This window comes from Oncorhynchus clarkii, unplaced genomic scaffold (genome assembly GCF_045791955.1).
Source record: "Oncorhynchus clarkii lewisi isolate Uvic-CL-2024 unplaced genomic scaffold, UVic_Ocla_1.0 unplaced_contig_5411_pilon_pilon, whole genome shotgun sequence".
NCBI lineage: Eukaryota > Metazoa > Chordata > Actinopteri > Salmoniformes > Salmonidae > Oncorhynchus > Oncorhynchus clarkii.
This window is the reverse complement of record NW_027261059.1, coordinates 45,671-72,237: the sequence shown is the minus strand read 5'-3', so window position 1 is coordinate 72,237 and position 26,567 is coordinate 45,671. Positions and strand designations below refer to the sequence as shown.

Genomic DNA, 26,567 nt, shown 5'->3' with positions numbered 1-26,567 from the left:
ACCCAGTAGATATGGGAGTTTATCAGAATTGGGTTTGTTTTCGAATTCTTTATGGATCTGTGTAATCTGAGGGAAATATGTCTCTCTGATATGGTCATACATTGGGCAGGAGGTTAGGAAGTGCAGCTCAGTTTCCACCTCATTTTGTGGGCAGTGAGCACATAGCCTCCCATAGTACATGACTGGGCAGTGAGCACATAGCCTCCCATAATACATGACTGGGCAGTGAGCACATAGCCTCCCAAACTACATGACTGGGCAGTGAGCACATAGCCTCCCAAACTACATGACTGGGCAGTGAGCACATAGCCTCCCATAATACATGACTGGGCAGTGAGCACATAGCCTCCCAAACTACATGACTGGGCAGTGAGCACATAGCCTCCCATAATACATGACTGGGCAGTGAGCACATAGCCTCCCAAACTACATGACTGGGCAGTGAGCACATAGCCTCCCAAACTACATGACTGGGCAGTGAGCACATAGCCTCCCATAGTACATGACTGGGCAGTGAGCACATAGCCTCCCATAGTACATGACTGGGCAGTGAGCACATAGCCTCCCAAACTACATGACTGGGCAGTGAGCACATAGCCTCCCAAACTACATGACTGGGCAGTGAGCACATAGCCTCCCATAGTACATGACTGGGCAGTGAGCACATAGCCTCCCAAACTACATGACTGGGCAGTGAGCACATAGCCTCCCAAACTACATGACTGGGCAGTGAGCACATAGCCTCCCATAGTACATGACTGGGCAGTGAGCACATAGCCTCCCATAGTACATGACTGGGCAGTGAGCACATAGCCTCCCATAGTACATGACTGGGCAGTGAGCACATAGCCTCCCATAGTACATGACTGGGCAGTGAGCACATAGCCTCCCAAACTACATGACTGGGCAGTGAGCACATAGCCTCCCATAGTACATGACTGGGCAGTGAGCACATAGCCTCCCAAACTACATGACTGGGCAGTGAGCACATAGCCTCCCATAGTACATGACTGGGCAGTGAGCACATAGCCTCCCATAGTACATGACTGGGCAGTGAGCACATAGCCTCCCATACTACATGACTGGGCAGTGAGCACATAGCCTCCCATAGTACATGACTGGGCAGTGAGCACATAGCCTCCCATAGTACATGACTGGGCAGTGAGCACATAGCCTCCCATACTACATGACTGGGCAGTGAGCACATAGCCTCCCATAGTACATGACTGGGCAGTGAGCACATAGCCTCCCAAACTACATGACTGGGCAGTGAGCACATAGCCTCCCAAACTACATGACTGGGCAGTGAGCACATAGCCTCCCAAACTACATGACTGGGCAGTGAGCACATAGCCTCCCAAACTACATGACTGGGCAGTGAGCACATAGCCTCCCAAACTACATGACTGGGCAGTGAGCACATAGCCTCCCATACTACATGACTGGGCAGTGAGCACATAGCCTCCCATACTACATGACTGGGCAGTGAGCACATAGCCTCCCATACTACATGACTGGGCAGTGAGCACATAGCCTCCCATACTACATGACTGGAAGTCTCTTTGGGTCTAAACATCTGATAAATGACCGGTTATTATCAACGGTTATCAATTATCATTATTATGCTCTAACATTTCTCTCCCCCTCTTTCCCCCCCTTTTTCTCTCCCCCCTCTCTCTCTCTCCCCCCTCTCTCTCTCTCTCTCTCTACCCCTTTCTCTCTCTACCCCTTTCTCTCTCTCCTCTCTCTCCCCATGTCTCTCTCTCCCCCTCTCTCTCCCCATGTCTCTCTCTCCCCCCTCTCTCTCCCCATGTCTCTCTCCCCCTCTTTCTCTCTCTCTCCTCTCTCTCCCCATGTCTCTCTCTCCTCTCTCTCCCCATGTCTCTCTCTCCTCTCTCTCCCCATGTCTCTCTCTCCCCATGTCTCTCTCTCCTCTCTCTCCCCATGTCTCTCTCTCCCCCTCTCTCTCCCCATGTCTCTCTCCGCCCTCTCTCTCCCCATGTCTCTCTCTCCCCCCTCTCTCTCCCCATGTCTCTCTCTCCTCTCTCTCCCCATGTCTCTCTCTCCCCCTCTCTCTCCCCATGTCTCTCTCCCCCCTCTCTCTCCCCATGTCTCTCTCTCCCCCTCTCTCTCCCCATGTCTCTCTCTCCCCCCTCTCTCCCCCATGTCTCTCTCCCCCTCTTTCTCTCTCTCCCCATGTCTCTCTCTCCTCTCTCTCCCCATGTCTCTCTCTCCTCTCTCTCCCCATGTCTCTCTCTCCTCTCTCTCCCCATGTCTCTCTCTCCCCATGTCTCTCTCTCCTCTCTCTCCCCATGTCTCTCTCTCCCCCTCTCTCTCCCCATGTCTCTCTCCCCCTCTCTCTCCCCATGTCTCTCTCTCCCCTCTCTCTCCCCATGTCTCTCTCTCCCCCCTCTCTCTCCCCATGTCTCTCTCTCCTCTCTCTCCCCATGTCTCTCTCTCCTCTCTCCCCCCTCTCTCTCCCCATGTCTCTCTTTCCCCATGTCTCTCTCTCCTCTCTCTCCCCATGTCTCTCTCTCCCCATGTCTCTCTCTCCCCCCTCTCTCTCTCCCCCTCTCCTCTCTCCCCCCTCTCCTCTCTCTCCCCATGTCTCTCTCTCCCCATGTCTCTCTCCCCATGTCTCTCTCGCCTCTCTCTCCCCATGTCTCTCTCCCCATGTCTCTCTCTTCTCTCTCTCCCCATGTCTCTCTCCCCATGTCTCTCTCTCCCCATGTCTCTCTCCCCATGTCTCTCTCTCCTCTCTCTCCCCATGTCTCTCTCCCCATGTCTCTCTCTCCTCTCTCTCCCCCCTCTCCTCTCTCTCCCCATGTCTCTCTCTCCCCATGTCTCTCTCCCCATGTCTCTCTTTCCTCTCTCTCCCCATGTCTCTCTCTCCTCTCTCTCCCCATGTCTCTCTCTCCCCCTCTCTCTCCCCCCTACAGACTGTGTCCTGATCTCAGAAGCCCAGTGCACCATGCTTCCCTATAACCAGACGTCTCAGTCACCAGGGCTAGCGGTGGTGAGGGCCTCGGAGGTTGACATGTTTCTCAAGTTCTTTTCCTATTTACACCGGCTCGGCTGCTACAGACACATCATGCTGTTCGGCTGCACGCTTGCTCTACCAGAATGCATCACTCCACGCCACGGACAACCCAGGTAGGGGAGTGTGTGTGTGTTGGTACAGTGCTGTTACTTCTCCTAAATTACTATTTATTACCCCTCTCCCCCTCTCCATTCATATTATTATTACCCCTCTCCCCCTCTCCATTCATATTATTATTACCCCTCTCCCCCTCTCCATTCATATTATTATTACCCCTCTCCCCCTCTCCATTCATATTATTATTACCCCTCTCCCCCTCTCCCCCTCTCCATTCATATTATTATTACCCCTCTCCTCCTCTCCATTCATATTATTATTACCCCTCTCCCCCTCTCCCCCTCTCCATTCATATTATTATTACACCTCTCCCCCTCTCCATTCATATTATTATTACCCCTCCCCCCTCTCCCCCTCTCCATTCATATTATTATTACCCCTCTCCTCCTCTCCATTCATATTATTATTACCCCTCTCCCCCTCTCCCCCTCTCCATTCATATTATTATTACCCCTCTCCTCCATATCACCATTCATATTATTATTACCCCTCTCCCCCTCTCCATTCATATTATTATTACCCCTCTCCCCCTCTCCATTCATATTATTATTACCCCTCTCCCCCTCTCCATTCATATTATTATTACCCCTCTCCCCCTCTCCCCCTCTCCATTCATATTATTATTACACCTCTCCCCCTCTCCATTCATATTATTATTACCCCTCCCCCCTCTCCCCCTCTCCATTCATATTATTATTACCCCTCTCCTCCTCTCCATTCATATTATTATTACCCCTCTCCCCCTCTCCCCCTCTCCATTCATATTATTATTACCCCTCTCCTCCATATCACCATTCATATTATTATTACCCCTCTCCCCCTCTCCATTCATATTATTATTACCCCTCTCCCCCTCTCCATTCATATTATTATTACCCCTCTCCCCCTCTCCCCCTCTCCATTCATATTATTATTACCCCTCTCCTCCTCTCCATTCATATTATTATTACCCCTCTCCCCCTCTCCATTCATATTATTATTACCCCTCTCCTCCTCTCCATTCATATTATTATTACCCCTCTCCCCCTCTCCCCCTCTCCATTCATATTATTATTACCCCTCTCCCCCTCTCCATTCATATTATTATTACCCCTCTCCCCCTCTCCATTCATATTATTATTACCCCTCTCCTCCTCTCCATTCATATTATTATTACCCCTCTCCCCCTCTCCTCCTCTCCATTCATATTATTATTACCCCTCTCCCCCTCTCCTCCTCTCCATTCATATTATTATTACCCCTCTCCTCCTCTCCATTCATATTATTATTACCCCTCTCCCCCTCTCCATTCATATTATTATTACCCCTCTCCTCCATATCACCTTCATATTATTATTACCCCTCTCCCCTCTCCCCCTCTCCATTCATATTATTATTACCCCTCTCCCCCTCTCCATTCATATTATTATTACCCCTCTCCTCCTCTCCATTCATATTATTATTACCCCTCTCCTCCTCTCCATTCATATTATTATTACCCCTCTCCTCCTCTCCATTCATATTATTATTACCCCTCTCCTCCTCTCCATTCATATTATTATTACCCCTCTCCTCCTCTCCATTCATATTATTATTACCCCTCTCCTCCTCTCCATTCATATTATTATTACCCCTCTCCCCCTCTCCATTCATATTATTATTACCCCTCTCCCCCTCTCCTCCTCTCCATTCATATTATTATTACCCCTCTCCTCCTCTCCATTCATATTATTATTACCCCTCTCCTCCTCTCCATTCATATTATTATTACCCCTCTCCCCCTCTCCATTCATATTATTATTACCCCTCTACCCCTCTCCCCCTCTCCATTCATATTATTATTACCCCTCTCCTCCTCTCCATTCATATTATTATTACCCCTCTCCCCCTCTCCATTCATATTATTATTACCCCTCTCCCCCTCTCCATTCATATTATTATTACCCCTCTCCCCCTCTCCATTCATATTATTATTACCCCTCTCCCCCTCTCCATTCATATTATTATTACCCCTCTCCCCCTCTCCATTCATATTATTATTACCCCTCTCCTCCTCTCCCCCTCTCCATTCATATTATTATTACCCCTCTCCTCCTCTCCATTCATATTATTATTACCCCTCTCCCCCTCTCCCCCTCCATTCATTCATATTATTATTACCCCTCTCCTCCTCTCCATTCATATTATTATTACCCCTCTCCCCCTCTCCATTCATATTATTATTACCCCTCTCCCCCTCTCCATTCATATTATTATTACCCCTCTCCCCCTCTCCTCCTCTCCATTCATATTATTATTACCCCTCTCCCCCTCTCCCCCTCTCCATTCATATTATTATTACCCCTCTCCTCCTCTCCCCCTCTCATTCATATTATTATTACCCCTCTCCCCCTCTCCATTCATATTATTATTACCCCTCTCCCCCTCTCCATTCATATTATTATTACCCCTCTCCCCCTCTCCATTCATATTATTATTACCCCTCTCCTCCTCTCCATTCATATTATTATTACCCCTCTCCTCCTCTCCATTCATATTATTATTACCCCTCTCCTCCTCTCCCCCTCTCATTCATATTATTATTACCCCTCTCCCCCTCTCCATTCATATTATTATTACCCCTCTCCCCCTCTCCATTCATATTATTATTACCCCTCTCCTCCTCTCCATTCATATTATTATTACCCCTCTACCCCTCTCCCCCTCTCCATTCATATTATTATTACCCCTCTCCTCCTCTCCATTCATATTATTATTACCCCTCTCCTCCTCTCCCCCTCTCATTCATATTATTATTACCCCTCTCCCCCTCTCCATTCATATTATTATTACCCCTCTCCCCCTCTCCATTCATATTATTATTACCCCTCTCCTCCTCTCCATTCATATTATTATTACCCCTCTCCTCCTCTCCCCCTCTCCATTCATATTATTATTACCCCTCTCCCCCTCTCCCCCTCTCCATTCATATTATTATTACCCCTCTCCCCCTCTCCCCTCTCCATTCATATTATTATTACCCCTCTCCTCCTCTCCATTCATATTATTATTACCCCTCTCCCCCTCTCCATTCATATTATTATTACCCCTCTCCCCCTCTCCTCCTCTCCATTCATATTATTATTACCCCTCTCCCCCTCTCCTCCTCTCCATTCATATTATTATTACCCCTCTCCCCCTCTCCATTCATATTATTATTACCCCTCTCCCCCTCTCTATTCATATTATTATTACCCCTCTCCTCCTCTCCATTCATATTATTATTACCCCTCTCCTCCTCTCCCCCTCTCCATTCATATTATTATTACCCCTCTCCCCCTCTCCCCCTCTCCATTCATATTATTATTACCCCTCTCCTCCTCTCCATTCATATTATTATTACCCCTCTCCCCCTCTCCATTCATATTATTATTACCCCTCTCCCCCTCTCCATTCATATTATTATTACCCCTCTCCCCCTCTCCCCCTCTCCATTCATATTATTATTACCCCTCTCCTCCTCTCCCCCTCTCCATTCATATTATTATTACCCCTCTCCCCCTCTCCCCCTCTCCATTCATATTATTATTACCCCTCTCCCCCTCTCCCCCTCTCCATTCATATTATTATTACCCCTCTCCTCCTCTCCATTCATATTATTATTACCCCTCTCCCCCTCTCCATTCATATTATTATTACCCCTCTCCCCCTCTCCATTCATATTATTATTACCCCTCTCCTCCTCTCCATTCATATTATTATTACCCCTCTCCCCCTCTCCATTCATATTATTATTACCCCTCTCCCCCTCTCCATTCATATTATTATTACCCCTCTCCCCCTCTCCATTCATATTATTATTACCCCTCTCCCCCTCTCCATTCATATTATTATTACCCCTCTCCCCCTCTCCATTCATATTATTATTACCCCTCTCCCCCTCTCCATTCATATTATTATTACCCCTCTCCCCCTCTCCATTCATATTATTATTACCCCTCTCCCCCTCTCCATTCATATTATTATTACCCCTCTCCCCCTCTCCATTCATATTATTATTACCCCTCTCCCCCTCTCCATTCATATTATTATTACCCCTCTCCCCCTCTCCATTCATATTATTATTACCCCTCTCCCCCTCTCCATTCATATTATTATTACCCCTCCCCCCCTCCTCCTCTCCATTCATATTATTATTACCCCTCTCCCCCTCTCCATTCATATTATTATTACCCCTCCCCCTCTCCCCCTCTCCATTCATATTATTATAACCCCTCTCCTCCTCTCCCTTCATATTATTATTACCCCTCTCCCCCTCTCCCCCTCTCCATTCATATTATTATTACCCCTCTCCCCCTCTCCATTCATATTATTATTACCCCTCTCCCCCTCTCCATTCATATTATTATTACCCCTCTCCCCCTCTCCATTCATATTATTATTACCCCTCTACCCCTCTCCCCCTCTCCATTCATATTATTATTACCCCTCTCCCCCTCTCCATTCATACTATTATTACCCCTCTCCTCCTCTCCCCCTCTCCATTCATATTATTATTACCCCTCTCCCCCTCTCCCCCTCTCCATTCATATTATTATTACCCCTCTCCTCCTCTCCATTCATACTATTATTACCCCTCTCCTCCTCTCCCCCTCTCCATTCATATTATTATTACCCCTCTCCCCCTCTCCATTCATATTATTATTACCCCTCTCCCCCTCTCCATTCATATTATTATTACCCCTCTCCCCCTCTCCATTCATATTATTATTACCCCTCTCCTCCTCTCCATTCATATTATTATTACCCCTCTCCCCCTCTCCATTCATATTATTATTACCCCTCTCCCCCTCTCCCCCTCTCCATTCATATTATTATTACCCCTCTCCTCCTCTCCATTCATATTATTATTACCCCTCTCCCCCTCTCCATTCATATTATTATTACCCCTCTCCCCCTCTCCATTCATATTATTATTACCCCTCTCCCCCTCTCCATTCATATTATTATTACCCCTCTCCCCCTCTCCATTCATATTATTATTACCCCTCTCCTCCTCTCCATTCATATTATTATTACCCCTCTCCTCCTCTCCATTCATATTATTATTACCCCTCTCCTCCTCTCCATTCATATTATTATTACCCCTCTCCTCCTCTCCATTCATATTATTATTACCCCTCTCCTCCTCTCCATTCATATTATTATTACCCCTCCCCCCTCTCCCCCTCTCCATTCATATTATTATTACCCCTCTCCTCCTCTCCCCCTCTCCATTCATATTATTATTACCCCTCTCCCCCTCTCCATTCATATTATTATTACCCCTCTCCTCCTCTCCCCCTCTCCATTCATATTATTATTACCCCTCTCCCCCTCTCCATTCATATTATTATTACCCCTCTCCCCCTCTCCATTCATATTATTATTACCCCTCCCCCCTCTCCCCCTCTCCATTCATATTATTATTACCCCTCTCCTCCTCTCCATTCATATTATTATTACCCCTCTCCCCCTCTCCATTCATATTATTATTACCCCTCTCCTCCTCTCCATTCATATTATTATTACCCCTCTCCCCCTCTCCATTCATATTATTATTACCCCTCTCCCCCTCTCCATTCATACTATTATTACCCCTCTCCTCCTCTCCCCCTCTCCATTCATATTATTATTACCCCTCTCCCCCTCTCCCCCTCTCCATTCATATTATTATTACCCCTCTCCCCCTCTCCATTCATACTATTATTACCCCTCTCCTCCTCTCCCCCTCTCCATTCATATTATTATTACCCCTCTCCCCCTCTCCTCCTCTCCATTCATATTATTATTACCCCTCTCCCCCTCTCCATTCATATTATTATTACCCCTCTCCCCCTCTCCCCCTCTCCATTCATATTATTATTACCCCTCTCCCCCTCTCCATTCATACTATTATTACCCCTCTCCCCCTCTCCATTCATATTTTTATTACCCCTCTCCCCCTCTCCATTCATATTATTATTACCCCTCTTCCCCTCTCCCCCTCTCCATTCATATTATTATTACCCCTCTCCCCCTCTCCATTCATATTATTATTACCCCTCCCCCCTCTCCCCCTCTCCATTCATATTATTATAACCCCTCTCCTCCTCTCCCTTCATATTATTATTACCCCTCTCCCCCTCTCCATTCATATTATTATTACCCCTCTCCCCCTCTCCATTCATATTATTATTACCCCTCTCCCCCTCTCCATTCATATTATTATTACCCCTCTTCCCCTCTCCATTCATATTATTATTACCCCTCTCCCCCTCTCCATTCATATTATTATTACCCCTCTACCCCTCTCCCCCTCTCCATTCATATTATTATTACCCCTCTCCCCCTCTCCATTCATATTATTATTACCCCTCTCCCCCTCTCCATTCATATTATTATTACCCCTCTCCCCCTCTCCATTCATATTATTATTACCCCTCTCCCCCTCTCCATTCATATTATTATTACCCCTCTCCTCCTCTCCCCCTCTCCATTCATATTATTATTACCCCTCTCCACCTCTCCAGTCATATTATTATTACCCCTCTCCCCCTCTCCATTCATACTATTATTACCCCTCTCCCCCTCTCCATTCATATTATTATTACCCCTCTCCCCCTCTCCATTCATATTATTATTACCCCTCTTCCCCTCTCCCCCTCTCCATTCATATTATTATTACCCCTCTCCCCCTCTCCCCCTCTCCATTCATATTATTATTACCCCTCTCCTCCTCTCCATTCATATTATTATTACCCCTCTCCCCCTCTCCATTCATATTATTATTACCCCTCTCCTCCTCTCCCCCTCTCCATTCATATTATTATTACCCCTCTCCCCCTCTCCCCCTCTCCATTCATATTATTATTACCCCTCTCCCCCTCTCCCCCTCTCCATTCATATTATTATTACCCCTCTCCTCCTCTCCATTCATATTATTATTACCCCTCTCCCCCTCTCCATTCATATTATTATTACCCCTCTCCCCCTCTCCTCCTCTCCATTCATATTATTATTACCCCTCTCCCCCTCTCCTCCTCTCCATTCATATTATTATTACCCCTCTCCCCCTCTCCATTCATATTATTATTACCCCTCTCCCCCTCTCTATTCATATTATTATTACCCCTCTCCTCCTCTCCATTCATATTATTATTACCCCTCTCCTCCTCTCCCCCTCTCCATTCATATTATTATTACCCCTCTCCCCCTCTCCCCCTCTCCATTCATATTATTATTACCCCTCTCCCCCTCTCCCCCTCTCCATTCATATTATTATTACCCCTCTCCTCCTCTCCATTCATATTATTATTACCCCTCTCCCCCTCTCCATTCATATTATTATTACCCCTCTCCCCCTCTCCATTCATATTATTATTACCCCTCTCCCCCTCTCCCCCTCTCCATTCATATTATTATTACCCCTCTCCTCCTCTCCCCCTCTCCATTCATATTATTATTACCCCTCTCCCCCTCTCCCCCTCTCCATTCATATTATTATTACCCCTCTCCCCCTCTCCCCCTCTCCATTCATATTATTATTACCCCTCTCCTCCTCTCCATTCATATTATTATTACCCCTCTCCCCCTCTCCATTCATATTATTATTACCCCTCTCCCCCTCTCCATTCATATTATTATTACCCCTCTCCTCCTCTCCATTCATATTATTATTACCCCTCTCCCCCTCTCCATTCATATTATTATTACCCCTCTCCCCCTCTCCATTCATATTATTATTACCCCTCTCCCCCTCTCCATTCATATTATTATTACCCCTCTCCCCCTCTCCATTCATATTATTATTACCCCTCTCCCCCTCTCCATTCATATTATTATTACCCCTCTCCCCCTCTCCATTCATATTATTATTACCCCTCTCCCCCTCTCCATTCATATTATTATTACCCCTCTCCCCCTCTCCATTCATATTATTATTACCCCTCTCCCCCTCTCCATTCATATTATTATTACCCCTCTCCCCCTCTCCATTCATATTATTATTACCCCTCTCCCCCTCTCCATTCATATTATTATTACCCCTCTCCCCCTCTCCATTCATATTATTATTACCCCTCTTCCCCTCTCCCCCTCTCCATTCATATTATTATTACCCCTCTCCCCCTCTCCATTCATATTATTATTACCCCTCCCCCCCTCCTCCTCTCCATTCATATTATTATTACCCCTCTCCCCCTCTCCATTCATATTATTATTACCCCTCCCCCCTCTCCCCCTCTCCATTCATATTATTATAACCCCTCTCCTCCTCTCCCTTCATATTATTATTACCCCTCTCCCCCTCTCCCCCTCTCCATTCATATTATTATTACCCCTCTCCCCCTCTCCATTCATATTATTATTACCCCTCTCCCCCTCTCCATTCATATTATTATTACCCCTCTCCCCCTCTCCATTCATATTATTATTACCCCTCTCCCCCTCTCCATTCATATTATTATTACCCCTCTCCCCCTCTCCATTCATACTATTATTACCCCTCTCCTCCTCTCCCCCTCTCCATTCATATTATTATTACCCCTCTCCCCCTCTCCCCCTCTCCATTCATATTATTATTACCCCTCTCCTCCTCTCCATTCATACTATTATTACCCCTCTCCTCCTCTCCCCCTCTCCATTCATATTATTATTACCCCTCTCCCCCTCTCCATTCATATTATTATTACCCCTCTCCCCCTCTCCATTCATATTATTATTACCCCTCTCCCCCTCTCCATTCATATTATTATTACCCCTCTCCTCCTCTCCATTCATATTATTATTACCCCTCTCCCCCTCTCCATTCATATTATTATTACCCCTCTCCCCCTCTCCCCCTCTCCATTCATATTATTATTACCCCTCTCCTCCTCTCCATTCATATTATTATTACCCCTCTCCCCCTCTCCATTCATATTATTATTACCCCTCTCCCCCTCTCCATTCATATTATTATTACCCCTCTCCCCCTCTCCATTCATATTATTATTACCCCTCTCCCCCTCTCCATTCATATTATTATTACCCCTCTCCTCCTCTCCATTCATATTATTATTACCCCTCTCCTCCTCTCCATTCATATTATTATTACCCCTCTCCTCCTCTCCATTCATATTATTATTACCCCTCTCCTCCTCTCCATTCATATTATTATTACCCCTCTCCTCCTCTCCATTCATATTATTATTACCCCTCCCCCTCTCCCCCTCTCCATTCATATTATTATTACCCCTCTCCTCCTCTCCCCCTCTCCATTCATATTATTATTACCCCTCTCCCCCTCTCCATTCATATTATTATTACCCCTCTCCTCCTCTCCCCCTCTCCATTCATATTATTATTACCCCTCTCCCCCTCTCCATTCATATTATTATTACCCCTCTCCCCCTCTCCATTCATATTATTATTACCCCTCCCCCCTCTCCCCCTCTCCATTCATATTATTATTACCCCTCTCCTCCTCTCCATTCATATTATTATTACCCCTCTCCCCCTCTCCATTCATATTATTATTACCCCTCTCCTCCTCTCCATTCATATTATTATTACCCCTCTCCCCCTCTCCATTCATATTATTATTACCCCTCTCCCCCTCTCCATTCATACTATTATTACCCCTCTCCTCCTCTCCCCCTCTCCATTCATATTATTATTACCCCTCTCCCCCTCTCCCCCTCTCCATTCATATTATTATTACCCCTCTCCCCCTCTCCATTCATACTATTATTACCCCTCTCCTCCTCTCCCCCTCTCCATTCATATTATTATTACCCCTCTCCCCCTCTCCTCCTCTCCATTCATATTATTATTACCCCTCTCCCCCTCTCCATTCATATTATTATTACCCCTCTCCCCCTCTCCCCCTCTCCATTCATATTATTATTACCCCTCTCCCCCTCTCCATTCATACTATTATTACCCCTCTCCCCCTCTCCATTCATATTATTATTACCCCTCTCCCCCTCTCCATTCATATTATTATTACCCCTCTTCCCCTCTCCCCCTCTCCATTCATATTATTATTACCCCTCTCCCCCTCTCCATTCATATTATTATTACCCCTCCCCCCTCTCCCCCTCTCCATTCATATTATTATAACCCCTCTCCTCCTCTCCCTTCATATTATTATTACCCCTCTCCCCCTCTCCATTCATATTATTATTACCCCTCTCCCCCTCTCCATTCATATTATTATTACCCCTCTCCCCCTCTCCATTCATATTATTATTACCCCTCTTCCCCTCTCCATTCATATTATTATTACCCCTCTCCCCCTCTCCATTCATATTATTATTACCCCTCTACCCCTCTCCCCCTCTCCATTCATATTATTATTACCCCTCTCCCCCTCTCCATTCATATTATTATTACCCCTCTCCCCCTCTCCATTCATATTATTATTACCCCTCTCCCCCTCTCCATTCATATTATTATTACCCCTCTCCCCCTCTCCATTCATATTATTATTACCCCTCTCCTCCTCTCCCCCTCTCCATTCATATTATTATTACCCCTCTCCTCCTCTCCATTCATATTATTATTACCCCTCTCCCCCTCTCCATTCATACTATTATTACCCCTCTCCCCCTCTCCATTCATATTATTATTACCCCTCTCCCCCTCTCCATTCATATTATTATTACCCCTCTTCCCCTCTCCCCCTCTCCATTCATATAATTATTACCCCTCTCCCCCTCTCCATTCATATTATTATTACCCCTCCCCCCCCTCCTCCTCTCCATTCATATTATTATTACCCCTCTCCCCCTCTCCATTCATATTATTATTACCCCTCCCCCCTCCCCCCCTCTCCATTCATATTATTATAACCCCTCTCCTCCTCTCCCTTCATATTATTATTACCCCTCTCCCCCTCTCCCCCTCTCCATTCATATTATTATTACCCCTCTCCCCCTCTCCATTCATATTATTATTACCCCTCTCCCCCTCTCCATTCATATTATTATTACCCCTCTTCCCCTCTCCATTCATATTATTATTACCCCTCTCCCCCTCTCCATTCATATTATTATTACCCCTCTACCCCTCTCCCCCTCTCCATTCATATTATTATTACCCCTCTCCCCCTCTCCATTCATACTATTATTACCCCTCTCCTCCTCTCCCCCTCTCCATTCATATTATTATTACCCCTCTCCCCCTCTCCCCCTCTCCATTCATATTATTATTACCCCTCTCCCCCTCTCATTCATATTATTATTACCCCTCTCCTCCTCTCCATTCATATTATTATTACCCCTCTCCCCCTCTCCATTCATATTATTATTACCCCTCTCCTCCTCTCAATTCATATTATTATTACCCCACTCCCCCTCTCCATTCATATTATTATTACCCCTCTCCCCCTCTCCCCCTCTCCATTCATATTATTATTACCCCTCTCCCCCTCTCCATTCATATTATTATTACCCCTCCCCCCCCTCCTCCTCTCCATTCATATTATTATTACCCCTCTCCCCCTCTCCATTCATATTATTATTACCCCTCCCCCCTCTCCCCCTCTCCATTCATATTATTATAACCCCTCTCCTCCTCTCCCTTCATATTATTATTACCCCTCTCCCCCTCTCCCCCTCTCCATTCATATTATTATTACCCCTCTCCCCCTCTCCATTCATATTATTATTACCCCTCTCCCCCTCTCCATTCATATTATTATTACCCCTCTCCCCCTCTCCATTCATATTATTATTACCCCTCTCCTCCTCTCCCCCTCTCCATTCATATTATTATTACCCCTCTCCCCCTCTCCATTCATATTATTATTACCCCTCTCCCCCTCTCCATTCATATTATTATTACCCCTCTCCCCCTCTCCATTCATATTATTATTACCCCTCTCCCCCTCTCCATTCATATTATTATTACCCCTCTCCCCCTCTCCATTCATATTATTATTACCCCTCTCCCCCTCTCCATTCATATTATTATTACCCCTCTCCCCCTCTCCATTCATATTATTATTACCCCTCCCCCCCTCCTCCTCTCCATTCATATTATTATTACCCCTCTCCCCCTCTCCATTCATATTATTATTACCCCTCCCCCCTCTCCCCCTCTCCATTCATATTATTATAACCCCTCTCCTCCTCTCCCTTCATATTATTATTACCCCTCTCCCCCTCTCCCCCTCTCCATTCATATTATTATTACCCCTCTCCCCCTCTCCATTCATATTATTATTACCCCTCTCCCCCTCTCCATTCATATTATTATTACCCCTCTCCCCCTCTTCCCCTCTCCATTCATATTATTATTACCCCTCTCCCCCTCTCCATTCATATTATTATTACCCCTCTACCCCTCTCCCCCTCTCCATTCATATTATTATTACCCCTCTCCCCCTCTCCATTCATATTATTATTACACCTCTCCCCCTCTCCATTCATATTATTATTACCCCTCTCCCCCTCTCCATTCATATTATTATTACCCCTCTACCCCTCTCCCCCTCTCCATTCATATTATTATTACCCCTCTCCCCCTCTCCATTCATATTATTATTACACCTCTCCCCCTCTCCATTCATATTATTATTACACCTCTCCCCCTCTCCATTCATATTATTATTACACCTCTCCCCCTCTCCCTTCATATTATTATTACCCCTCTCCCCCTCTCCCCCTCTCCATTCATATTATTATTACCCCTCTCCCCCTCTCCATTCATATTATTATTACCCCTCTCCCCCTCTCCATTCATATTATTATTACCCCTCTACCCCTCTCCCCCTCTCCATTCATATTATTATTACCCCTCTCCTCCTCTCCATTCATATTATTATTACCCCTCTCCCCCTCTCCCCCTCTCCATTCATATTATTATTACCCCTCTCCCCCTCTCTATTCATATTATTATTACCCCTCTCCTCCTCTCCATTCATATTATTATTACCCCTCTCCCCCTCTCCATTCATATTATTATTACCCCTCTCCTCCTCTCCATTCATATTATTATTACCCCTCTCCCCCTCTCCCCCTCTCCATTCATATTATTATTACCCCTCTCCCCCTCTCCATTCATATTATTATTACCCCTCTCCCCCTCTCCATTCATATTATTATTACCCCTCTCCTCCTCTCCCCCTCTCCATTCATATTATTATTACCCCTCTCCCCCTCTCCATTCATATTATTATTACCCCTCTCCTCCTCTCCATTCATATTATTATTACCCCTCTCCTCCTCTCCCCCTCTCCATTCATATTATTATTACCCCTCTCCCCCTCTCCATTCATATTATTATTACCCCTCTCCCCCTCTCCATTCATATTATTATTACCCCTCTCCCCCTCTCCATTCATATTATTATTACCCCTCTCCCCCTCTCCTCCTCTCCATTCATATTATTATTACCCCTCTCCCCCTCTCTATTCATATTATTATTACCCCTCTCCCCCTCTCCATTCATATTATTATTACCCCTCTCCCCCTCTCCATTCATATTATTATTACCCCTCTCCCCCAATCCTCCTCCTCTCCATTCATATTATTATTACCCCTCTCCCCCTCTCCATTCATATTATTATTACCCCTCTCCTCCTCTCCATTCATATTATTATTACCCCTCTCCCCCTCTCCCCCTCTCCATTCATATTATTATTACCCCTCTCCCCCTCTCCATTCATATTATTATTACCCCTCTCCCCCTCTCCATTCATATTATTATTACCCCTCTCCCCCTCTCCCCCTCTCCATTCATATTATTATTACCCCTCTCCCCCTCTCTATTCATATTATTATTACCCCTCTCCCCCTCTCCATTCATATTATTATTACCCCTCTCCCCCTCTCTATTCATATTATTATTACCCCTCTAGCTAGCTAACAGTGCACTTTAACTTGAAATGAAAATGACTTTGTCAAAATTTGAAACGTGTAATATCTGAAAATGTCGCTTGCTAGTCTATCTTACCCGGTTCCATCATGGTTGGACACTTCTCTCTGTTCCGGATGCCATGGTTGCCCTCTAGTTTGAAGATGGAATCCTGAGACAGGTGTTTTTTCCATCTCTTTAGCTATCATACTCTAATTCCACTGATTTAAAAACTCGGTCCTCCAGCAAGTGTAGAGCAACACTGATGCAGTTCTACTACGTGATATCTTTAAAAAGTAGCATTAGACAGGATGACCTACATATACTCACCAGCTCTCATTATAGACAGAAACGTTCTATATGGCAGACCCAACCAAACCTATATCTCTGCATGTCCAGCCCACTCAGTATCTCAGCCAATCATGGCCGTGATGTTGAATTGGCGACTCCTGACTCGGCACAGAGTTTCCTGAAAAGGGTCACGATTGAATATGGCAACTTTCAGAATGAATCAAACCACTTTTACATGTTTTATTTGACAATATATTTGTTGTGTAAAGTCTCTCCAAACCAGTATTTTTTTATTGTTCATAAATACTTTTCGTAATAATATATATATAACGTACATCGGAGTATTTAAAAAATCTACCAATTGGTGCTGAACAGGAGACAAATATGTGTGTGTTTCCATGGCTTCCTGTCATTGATCCCTAATATTCTGAACATTTCTCTGCATATTGTCTAGTGAGTCTGTCCAGAAAACTCTTATTAAATGTACACCAAATTTAAAAGGGCTTTAAATCAATGTGCTAAAACCATCAAAACTCCACGAGAAAATCTGTTGGCCTGCAAGTGGGAGGGTTTTCAGCGGTTTTATTGCATCTATTCAGCACCACTGAGAATTGCAGAGGAAAGGCGTACATTTCCTAAGTCTGAATTGGGCCCTAAGTCATTCTATTTGTCCTTTTATATATCATTCTATGGGGTCAATTTTGGCTGGTCTTAAGCCATTTGTCAAATGCTCCTCTTTGATCTGCAGTGCTTTTCTATTTCCAAAACGTCGCGCCAGGATTGGTCACCTGTCTTATATGAGCTTTCACTGAGGTGGGATGTGTGGCAATATCTGAGGTGTGTCCTTAAAAAAACGTGCCAAATCCCAATTTCAGTATGTTTAAGGCCAACCGAAAACTGTTATCAGTTGGTTTTGACTGCAGCAGCAACCTGTCATGAGGCACAGTACCCATAACTCACATCATAACTCACATAGAACAGAAGAGATGGTTTTTGTTTGTGCCCGTTAAGCTCGTATTTGTTTTTTTCATTTGGTTAAATACCAAGTAGAAGCCCTCCTCTGAATGATGTTTTGTTCACGTAGATATGATCTGTTAATATTATTAACAGATTATCAGATTAACAAATATTAACAGATCATGTTGGGGAGGAACAAACCAGTGAGGAGACAAGCCCTTTATCTACCGAATTTATTTCAGCCACCACCTCTATTGGGGTGTAGAAACCCCTCCATAGAGATGGACTGGGAGATGAAACCCCTCCATAGAGATGGACTGGGAGATGACACCCCTCCATGGAGATGGACTGGGAGATGAAACCCCTCCATAGAGATGGACTGGGAGATGACACCCCTCCATGTAGATGGACTGGGAGATGACACCCCTCCATAGAGATGGACTGGGAGATGACACCCCTCCATGTAGATGGACTGGGAGATGACACCCCTCCATAGAGATGGACTGGGAGATGAAACCCCTCCATAGAGATGGACTGGGAGATGACACCCCTCCATAGAGATGGACTGGGAGATGACACCCCTCCATAGAGATGGACTGGGAGATGACACCCCTCCATAGAGATGGACTGGGAGATGACACCCCTCCATAGAGATGGACTGGAGATGACACCCCTCCATAGAGATGGACTGGGAGATGACACCCCTCCATAGAGATGGACTGGGAGATGGCGTGGTCCAGTGATATCAAGTTATTTTTCTGTATGCTTGTTTTCGGTTTGGTTGGATAACAACAACAACAAAAATCCATTACAGTAGGCTACGTTTCCCTCTAATGACAGCTGGTTCAACAGCGTGCTGCCTTCCTTATCCTGGCCATGCATTAGCCAATGAGCCTGTCCATAACAGCTTTCTAAATGCTCTACTGGTTGAGGCTTTTGCATAATTCACAAAGCAATACTCCATTCAGCTTGTATCCATCCCCAAAGAGCTGTTACCAAGACCCTCTCCTCCGAACATATCATGTTATTATTCAGTCCTATAATACAGTATCAACAGTAGTCCTAGACTATATCATGTTATTATTCAGTCCTATAATACAGTAGTCCTAGACTATATCATGTTATTATTCAGTCCTATAATACAGTATCAACAGTAGTCCTAGACTATATCATGTTATTATTCAGTCCTATAATACAGTAGTTCTAGACTATATCATGTTATTATTCAGTCCTATAATACAGTATCAACAGTAGTCCTAGACTATATCATGTTATTATTCAGTCCTATAATACAGTATCAACAGTAGTCCTAGACTATATCATGTTATTATTCAGTCCTATAATACAGTAGTTCTAGACTATATAATGTTATTATTCAGTCCTATAATACAGTATCAACAGTAGTCCTAGACTATATCATGTTATTATTCAGTCCTATAATACAGTAGTTCTAGACTATATAATGTTATTATTCAGTCCTATAATACAGTATCAACAGTAGTCCTAGACTATATCATGTTATTATTCAGTCCTATAATACAGTATCAACAGTAGTCCTAGACTATATCATGTTATTATTCAGTCCTATAATACAGTATCAACAGTAGTCCTAGACTATATCATGTTATTATTCAGTCCTATAATACAGTAGTTCTAGACTATATCATGTTATTATTCAGTCCTATAATACAGTATCAACAGTAGTCCTAGACTATATCATGTTATTATTCAGTCCTATAATACAGTAGTCCTAGACTATATCATGTTATTATTCAGTCCTATAATACAGTATCAACAGTAGTCCTAGACTATATCATGTTATTATTCAGTCCTATAATACAGTAGTTCTAGACTATATAATGTTATTATTCAGTCCTATAATACAGTATCAACAGTAGTCCTAGACTATTTCATGTTATTATTCAGTCCTATAATACAGTAGTCCTAGACTATATCATGTTATTATTCATTCCTATAATACAGTAGTCCTAGACAATATCATGTTATTATTCAGTCCTATAATACAGTATCAACAGTAGTCCTAGACTATATCATGTTATTATTCATTCCTATAATACAGTAGTCCTAGACAATATCATGTTATTATTCAGTCCTATAATACAGTATCAACAGTAGTCCTAGACTATATCATGTTATTATTCAGTCCTAAAATACAGTATCAACAGTAGTCCTAGACTATATCATGTTATTATTCAGTCCTATAATACAGTATCAACAGTAGTCCTAGACTAGATCATGTTATTATTCAGTCCTATAATACAGTAGTTCTAGACTATATAATGTTATTATTCAGTCCTATAATACAGTATCAACAGTAGTCCTAGACTATATCATGTTATTATTCAGTCCTATAATACAGTATCAACAGTAGTCCTAGACTATATCATGTTATTATTCAGTCCTATAACACAGTAGTTCTAGACTATATCATGTTATTATTCAGTCCTATAATACAGTATCAACAGTAGTCCTAGACTATATCATGTTATTATTCAGTCCTATAATACAGTAGTTCTAGACTATATCATGTTATTATTCAGTTCTATAATACAGTATCAACAGTAGTCCTAGACTATATCATGTTATTATTCAGTCCTATAATACAGTAGTTCTAGACTATATAATGTTATTATTCAGTCCTATAATACAGTATCAACAGTAGTCCTAGACTATATCATGTTATTATTCAGTCCTATAATACAGTATCAACAGTAGTCCTAGACTATATCATGTTATTATTCAGTCCTATAATACAGTAGTTCTAGACTATATCATGTTATTATTCAGTCCTATAATTCAGTATCAACAGTAGTCCTAGACTATATCATGTTATTATTCAGTCCTATAATACAGTAGTTCTAGACTATATCATGTTATTATTCAGTCCTATAATACAGTATCAACAGTAGTCCTAGACTATATCATGTTATTATTCAGTCCTATAATACAGTATCAACAGTAGTCCTAGACTATATCATGTTATTATTCAGTCCTATAATACAGTAGTTCTAGACTATATAATGTTATTATTCAGTCCTATAATACAGTATCAACAGTAGTCCTAGACTATATCATGTTATTATTCAGTCCTATAATACAGTAGTTCTAGACTATATCATGTTATTATTCAGTCCTATAATACAGTATCAACAGTAGTCCTAGACTATATCATGTTATTATTTAGTCCTATAATACAGTATCAACAGTAGTCCTAGACTATATCATGTTATTATTCAGTCCTATAATACAGTATCAACAGTAGTCCTAGACTATATCATGTTATTATTTAGTCCTATAATACAGTATCAACAGTAGTCCTAGACTATATCATGTTATTATTCAGTCCTATAATACAGTAGTTCTAGACTATATCATGTTATTATTCAGTCCTATAATACAGTATCAACAGTTGTCCTAGACTATATCATGTTATTATTCAGTCCTATAATACAGTATCAACAGTAGTCCTAGACTATATCATGTTATTATTCAGTCCTATAATACAGTATCAACAGTAGTCCTAGACTATATCATGTCATGTCATTCCTGCTTACAAGCAAAAACTAAAGCAGAAAGCACCAGTGACTCGCTCAATAAGGAAGTGGTCAGATGAAGCAGATGCTAAGCTACAGTAATGTTCTACTAGCACAGACTGGAATATGTTCCGGGATTCATCCAATGGCATTGAGGAGTACACCACATCAGTCACTGGCTTCATCAATAAGTGCATTGAGGACGTCGTCCCCACAGTGACCTTACGTACATACCCCAACCAGAAGCCATGGATTACAGGCAACATCCCCACGGAGTGGGACTCTCCCGGACGCTTATAAGAAATCCCGCTATGCCCTCAGACGAACCATCAAACAGGCAAAGCGTCAATACAGGACTAAGATTGAATCCTACCACACCGGCTCTGATGCTCGTCGGATGTGGCAGAACTTGCAAACTATTATGAACTATAAACTGAAGCACAGCCATGAGCTGCCCAGTGAAACGAGCCTAACAGATGAGCTAAATTATGTGTGCTTCGAGGCAAGCAACACTGAAGCATGTATGAGAGCACCAGCTGTTCCGGACAACTGTGTGATCACTCTCTCCGTAGCCGATGCGAGCAAGGCCTTTAAACAGGTCAACATTCTCAAGGCCAGAGGCGCAGAATGATTACCAGGATGTGTACTCCGAGCATGCACTGACCAACTGGCAAGTGTCTTCACTGACATTTTCAACCCGTCCCTGACCAAGTCTGCAATAACACGTTTCAAGCAGACCACCATGTGCCCAATAACATCAAGGTATCCTGCTTAAATGACTACCGACGCGTAGCACTCACATCTGTAGCCATGAAGTGCTTTGAAATGCTGGTCATGGCTCACATCATCACCATTATCCCAGAAACCCTAGACCCACTCCAATTTGCTTACCGCCCCAACAGATCCACAGTCTCTATTGCACAATCTCTATTGCACTCCACACTGCCCTTTCCCACCTGGACAAAAGGAACACCTATGTGAGAATGCTATTCATTGACTACACAGCTCAGTGTTCAACACAATAGTGCCCTCAAAGCTCATCAATGAGCTAAGGACCCTGGGACTAAACACCTTCCTCTGCAAATGGATCCTGGACTTCCTGACGGGCCGCCCCCAGGTGGTAAGGGTACGTAACAACACAACTGCCACGCTGATCCTCAACACTGGGGCCCCTCAGGGGTGCATGCTCAGTCCCCTCCTGTACTCCCTGTTCACCCATGACTGCATGGCCAGGCACGACTCCAACACCATCATTGAGTTTGCTGTTATGGGCCTCCCGAGTGGCGCAGTGGTCTGTGCCACTAGAGATCCTGGTTCGAGTCCAGGCTCTGTCGCAGCTGGGTCAGGGAGAGGTTGAATATGTCAGTGGAGACACTTGCCAGTTGGTCCGACACATGCTTTGAGTACACCTCTTAGTAATATGTCTGTGGCTTTGTGAATGTTGACCTGTTTAAAAGTCTTGCTCACATCGGCTACCGAAAGTGTTATCACACAGACGTCCAGAACAGCTGGTGCTGTCATGCATGCTTCAGTGTTGTTTGCTTCAAAGCTATCGTAAAAAGCATTTAGCACGTCTGAAAGGTTCACGTCAATGGGCAGCTCTGGGTTTCCTGTAAATACATTAATTTAAATTGACAAAAGTGTCACTAATCACTGCACTTCTCCCGAACCATTAAATTCACATTCCAATCTAAAAAAACGATCTATTCATGGCAGATCATACCTATTATACAAATAAATACATCTGACCAGCAGTAGGGGGCACAAGGGGTAACGGAGTTGTTGCCCTCACTTAGACGTCTTTGTCCAAATTAAAACCTTCACCTGCTTTTTTTTGCTACCTTGTCTTTGCTTGATCACAGAGGGGAGGCTATTCCACAGACTAACGCCTGTATAGAAAAACCTGCTCCTCGCAGGACTGTTGACTCTTGGGATTTTACCAGACATATCACTAGCTCTGCTATTGTAACTGTGTTGGTTATAGACCATGTCAATGTGGTTTATCATGTAACCTGGGGCACGATCATTTAAGTGATATCCTCTGGGTCCACATTGTACAATTTGTTGTATATGTCTCTTACCCAAAATGAATTCAATTCAATTAAAATGCGTTGGGTTTGTTATTAAAAATAACTCCTTAGGACGTCCTGTGAAGTCAACGCCATCTTTTGTAAGGATATAGTACTGCAGCTGATACATTTCTCTCTCCTTTTCTCTTTTTCTATTCTCTCTCTCCCTCTCTAGACGTGTCGTCCTACCCTGTCAGTCGTTCTGTGAGTCGGCCAGAGAGGGCTGTGGACCTGTCCTCCAGCTGTTCAATGCATCATGGCCTGACTTCCTGCGATGCTCCCAGTTCACCAACAACACTTCCGGGTTGCCAGGGTTGTCGTCCATGGCAATGCAAGCCGAGTCGGGGGTCAGTCCAGGTACAGGGGTTAACTCCGCACTCCTCAGCCCCAACTCCATCCCTTCCAGCTGCTACTCTCCCAGACAGGTCAAAGGCAAACCATGTGAGTCAGAACATGCTTGTTCACTATAGACACACTATATACACACTATATACGCACTATATACACACTATATACACACTATATACACACTATATACACACACACTCTATACACTATATACACACTATACACACTCTATACACTATATACACACTATATACATTATATACACACTATATACCCACTATATACCCACTATATACCCACTATATACACACTATATACACTATATACCCACTATATACACGCTATATCACTATATACCCACTATATACACACTATATACCCACTATATACACACTATATACACACTATATCACTATATACCCACTATATACACACTATATACACACTATATCACCATATCCCCACTGTATACACACTATATCACTATATACCCACTATATACACACTATATACACACTATATCACTATATCCCCACTGTATACACACTATGTCACTATATACCCACAATATGCACACTATATCACTATATACCCACTATATACACACTATATCACTATATACCCACTGTATACACACTGTATACACACTATATCACTATATACACACTGTATACACACTATATCACTATATACCCACTATATACACACAAATCACTATATACCCACTATATACACACTATATACCCACTATATACACACTATATACACACTATATACACACTATATCACTATATGCACACTATATACACACACTCTGCACCCTTTATACACACTCATTAGACTATATATACACACTATATATACACACTATATACAAACTATATATACACTCAATAGACTACATATACACACTATATACACACTCACTAGACTATCTATACACACTAACTAGACTTTATATACACACTATATATGCACATTATATACACACTATATATACCACTTCCTGTGTGTGTATTTAGTGCTAACTGTTGTTTTGTTGGTATGTTCTGCAGCTGTCTGTGGAGGACACGACCACTTCCTATGTGTGACTGGACTATGTATCCCCAGGAAACTTGTTTGTAACGGATATAACGACTGTGATGACTGGAGTGATGAGGCAGAGTGCGGTAAGTATACAAACAGATGAACATACAAGCACCGATGGACAGACACACACACCCTGGTCTCTCCTGTAGATGGTAGAACACACCCTGGTCTCTCCTGTTGTTGGTAGATAGTAGAACACACCCTGGTCTCTCCTGTAGATAGTAGAACACACCCTGGTCTCTCCTGTAGATAGTAGAACACACCCTGGTCTCTCCTGTAGATAGTAGAACACACCCTGGTCTCTCCTGTAGATAGTAGATCACACCCTGGTCTCCTGTAGATAGTATAACACACCCTGGTCTCTCCTGTAGATAGTAGAACACACCCTGGTCTCTCCTGTAGATAGTAGAACACACCCTGGTCTCTCCTGTAGATAGTAGAACACACCCTGGTCTCTCCTGTAGATAGTAGAACACACCCTGGTCTCTCCTGTTGTTGGTAGATAGTAGAACACTCCCTGGTCTCTCCTATAGTTGGTAGATAGCAGAACACACCCTGTTCTCTCCTGTTGTTGGTAGATAGTGGAACAGACCCTGGTCTCTCCTGCTGTGGTAGATAGTAGAACACACCCTGGTTTCTCCTGTTGGTGGTAGATAGTAGAACACACCCTGGTCTCTCCTGTTGGTGGGTGATAGTAGAACACACCCTGGTCTCTCCTGTTGTTGTAGATAGTAGAACACACCCTGGTCTCTCCTGTTGTTGGTAGATAGTAGAACACACCCTGGTCTCTCCTATTGTTGGTAGATAGCAGAACACACCCTGGTCTCTCCTGTTGTTGGTAGATAGTAGAACACACCCTGGTCTCTCCTATTGTTGGTAGATATTAGAACACACCCTGGTCTCTCCTATTGTTGGTAGATAGTAGAACACACCCTGGTCTCTCCTATTGTTGGTAGATAGCAGAACACACCCTGGTCTCTCCTGTTGTTGGTAGATAGCAGAACACACCCTGGTCTCTCCTGTTGTTGGTAGATAGATAGTAGAACACACCCTGGTCTCTCCTGTTGTTGGTAGATAGTAGAACACACCCTGGTCTCTCCTGTTGGTGGTAGATAGATAGTAGAACACACCCTGGTCGCTCCTGTTGTTGGTAGATAGATAGTAGAACACACCCTGGTCTCTCCTGTTGTTAGTAGATAGTAAAACACACAGTGGTCTCTCCTATTGTTGATAGATAGTAGAACACACACTGGTCTCTCCTGTTGGTAGATAGTAGAACAAACC

The 26,567-nt window shown here is 43.6% G+C and overlaps 1 protein-coding gene across 1 annotated transcript in view; it reads left to right on the top strand.

Moving 5' to 3' along the window:
- Positions 1-26,567, top strand: part of LOC139404169 (atrial natriuretic peptide-converting enzyme-like) — a gene marked incomplete at its 3' end in the record, with an annotated part of 97,567 nt that overhangs the window by 25,649 nt on the left and 45,351 nt on the right. The window contains exons 4-6 of the mRNA XM_071147191.1: positions 2,940-3,153; positions 24,022-24,287; positions 25,250-25,363. Coding sequence (XP_071003292.1) covers positions 2,940-3,153; positions 24,022-24,287; positions 25,250-25,363 — 594 coding nt within the window. The remainder of the gene's footprint in view (positions 1-2,939; positions 3,154-24,021; positions 24,288-25,249; positions 25,364-26,567) is intronic.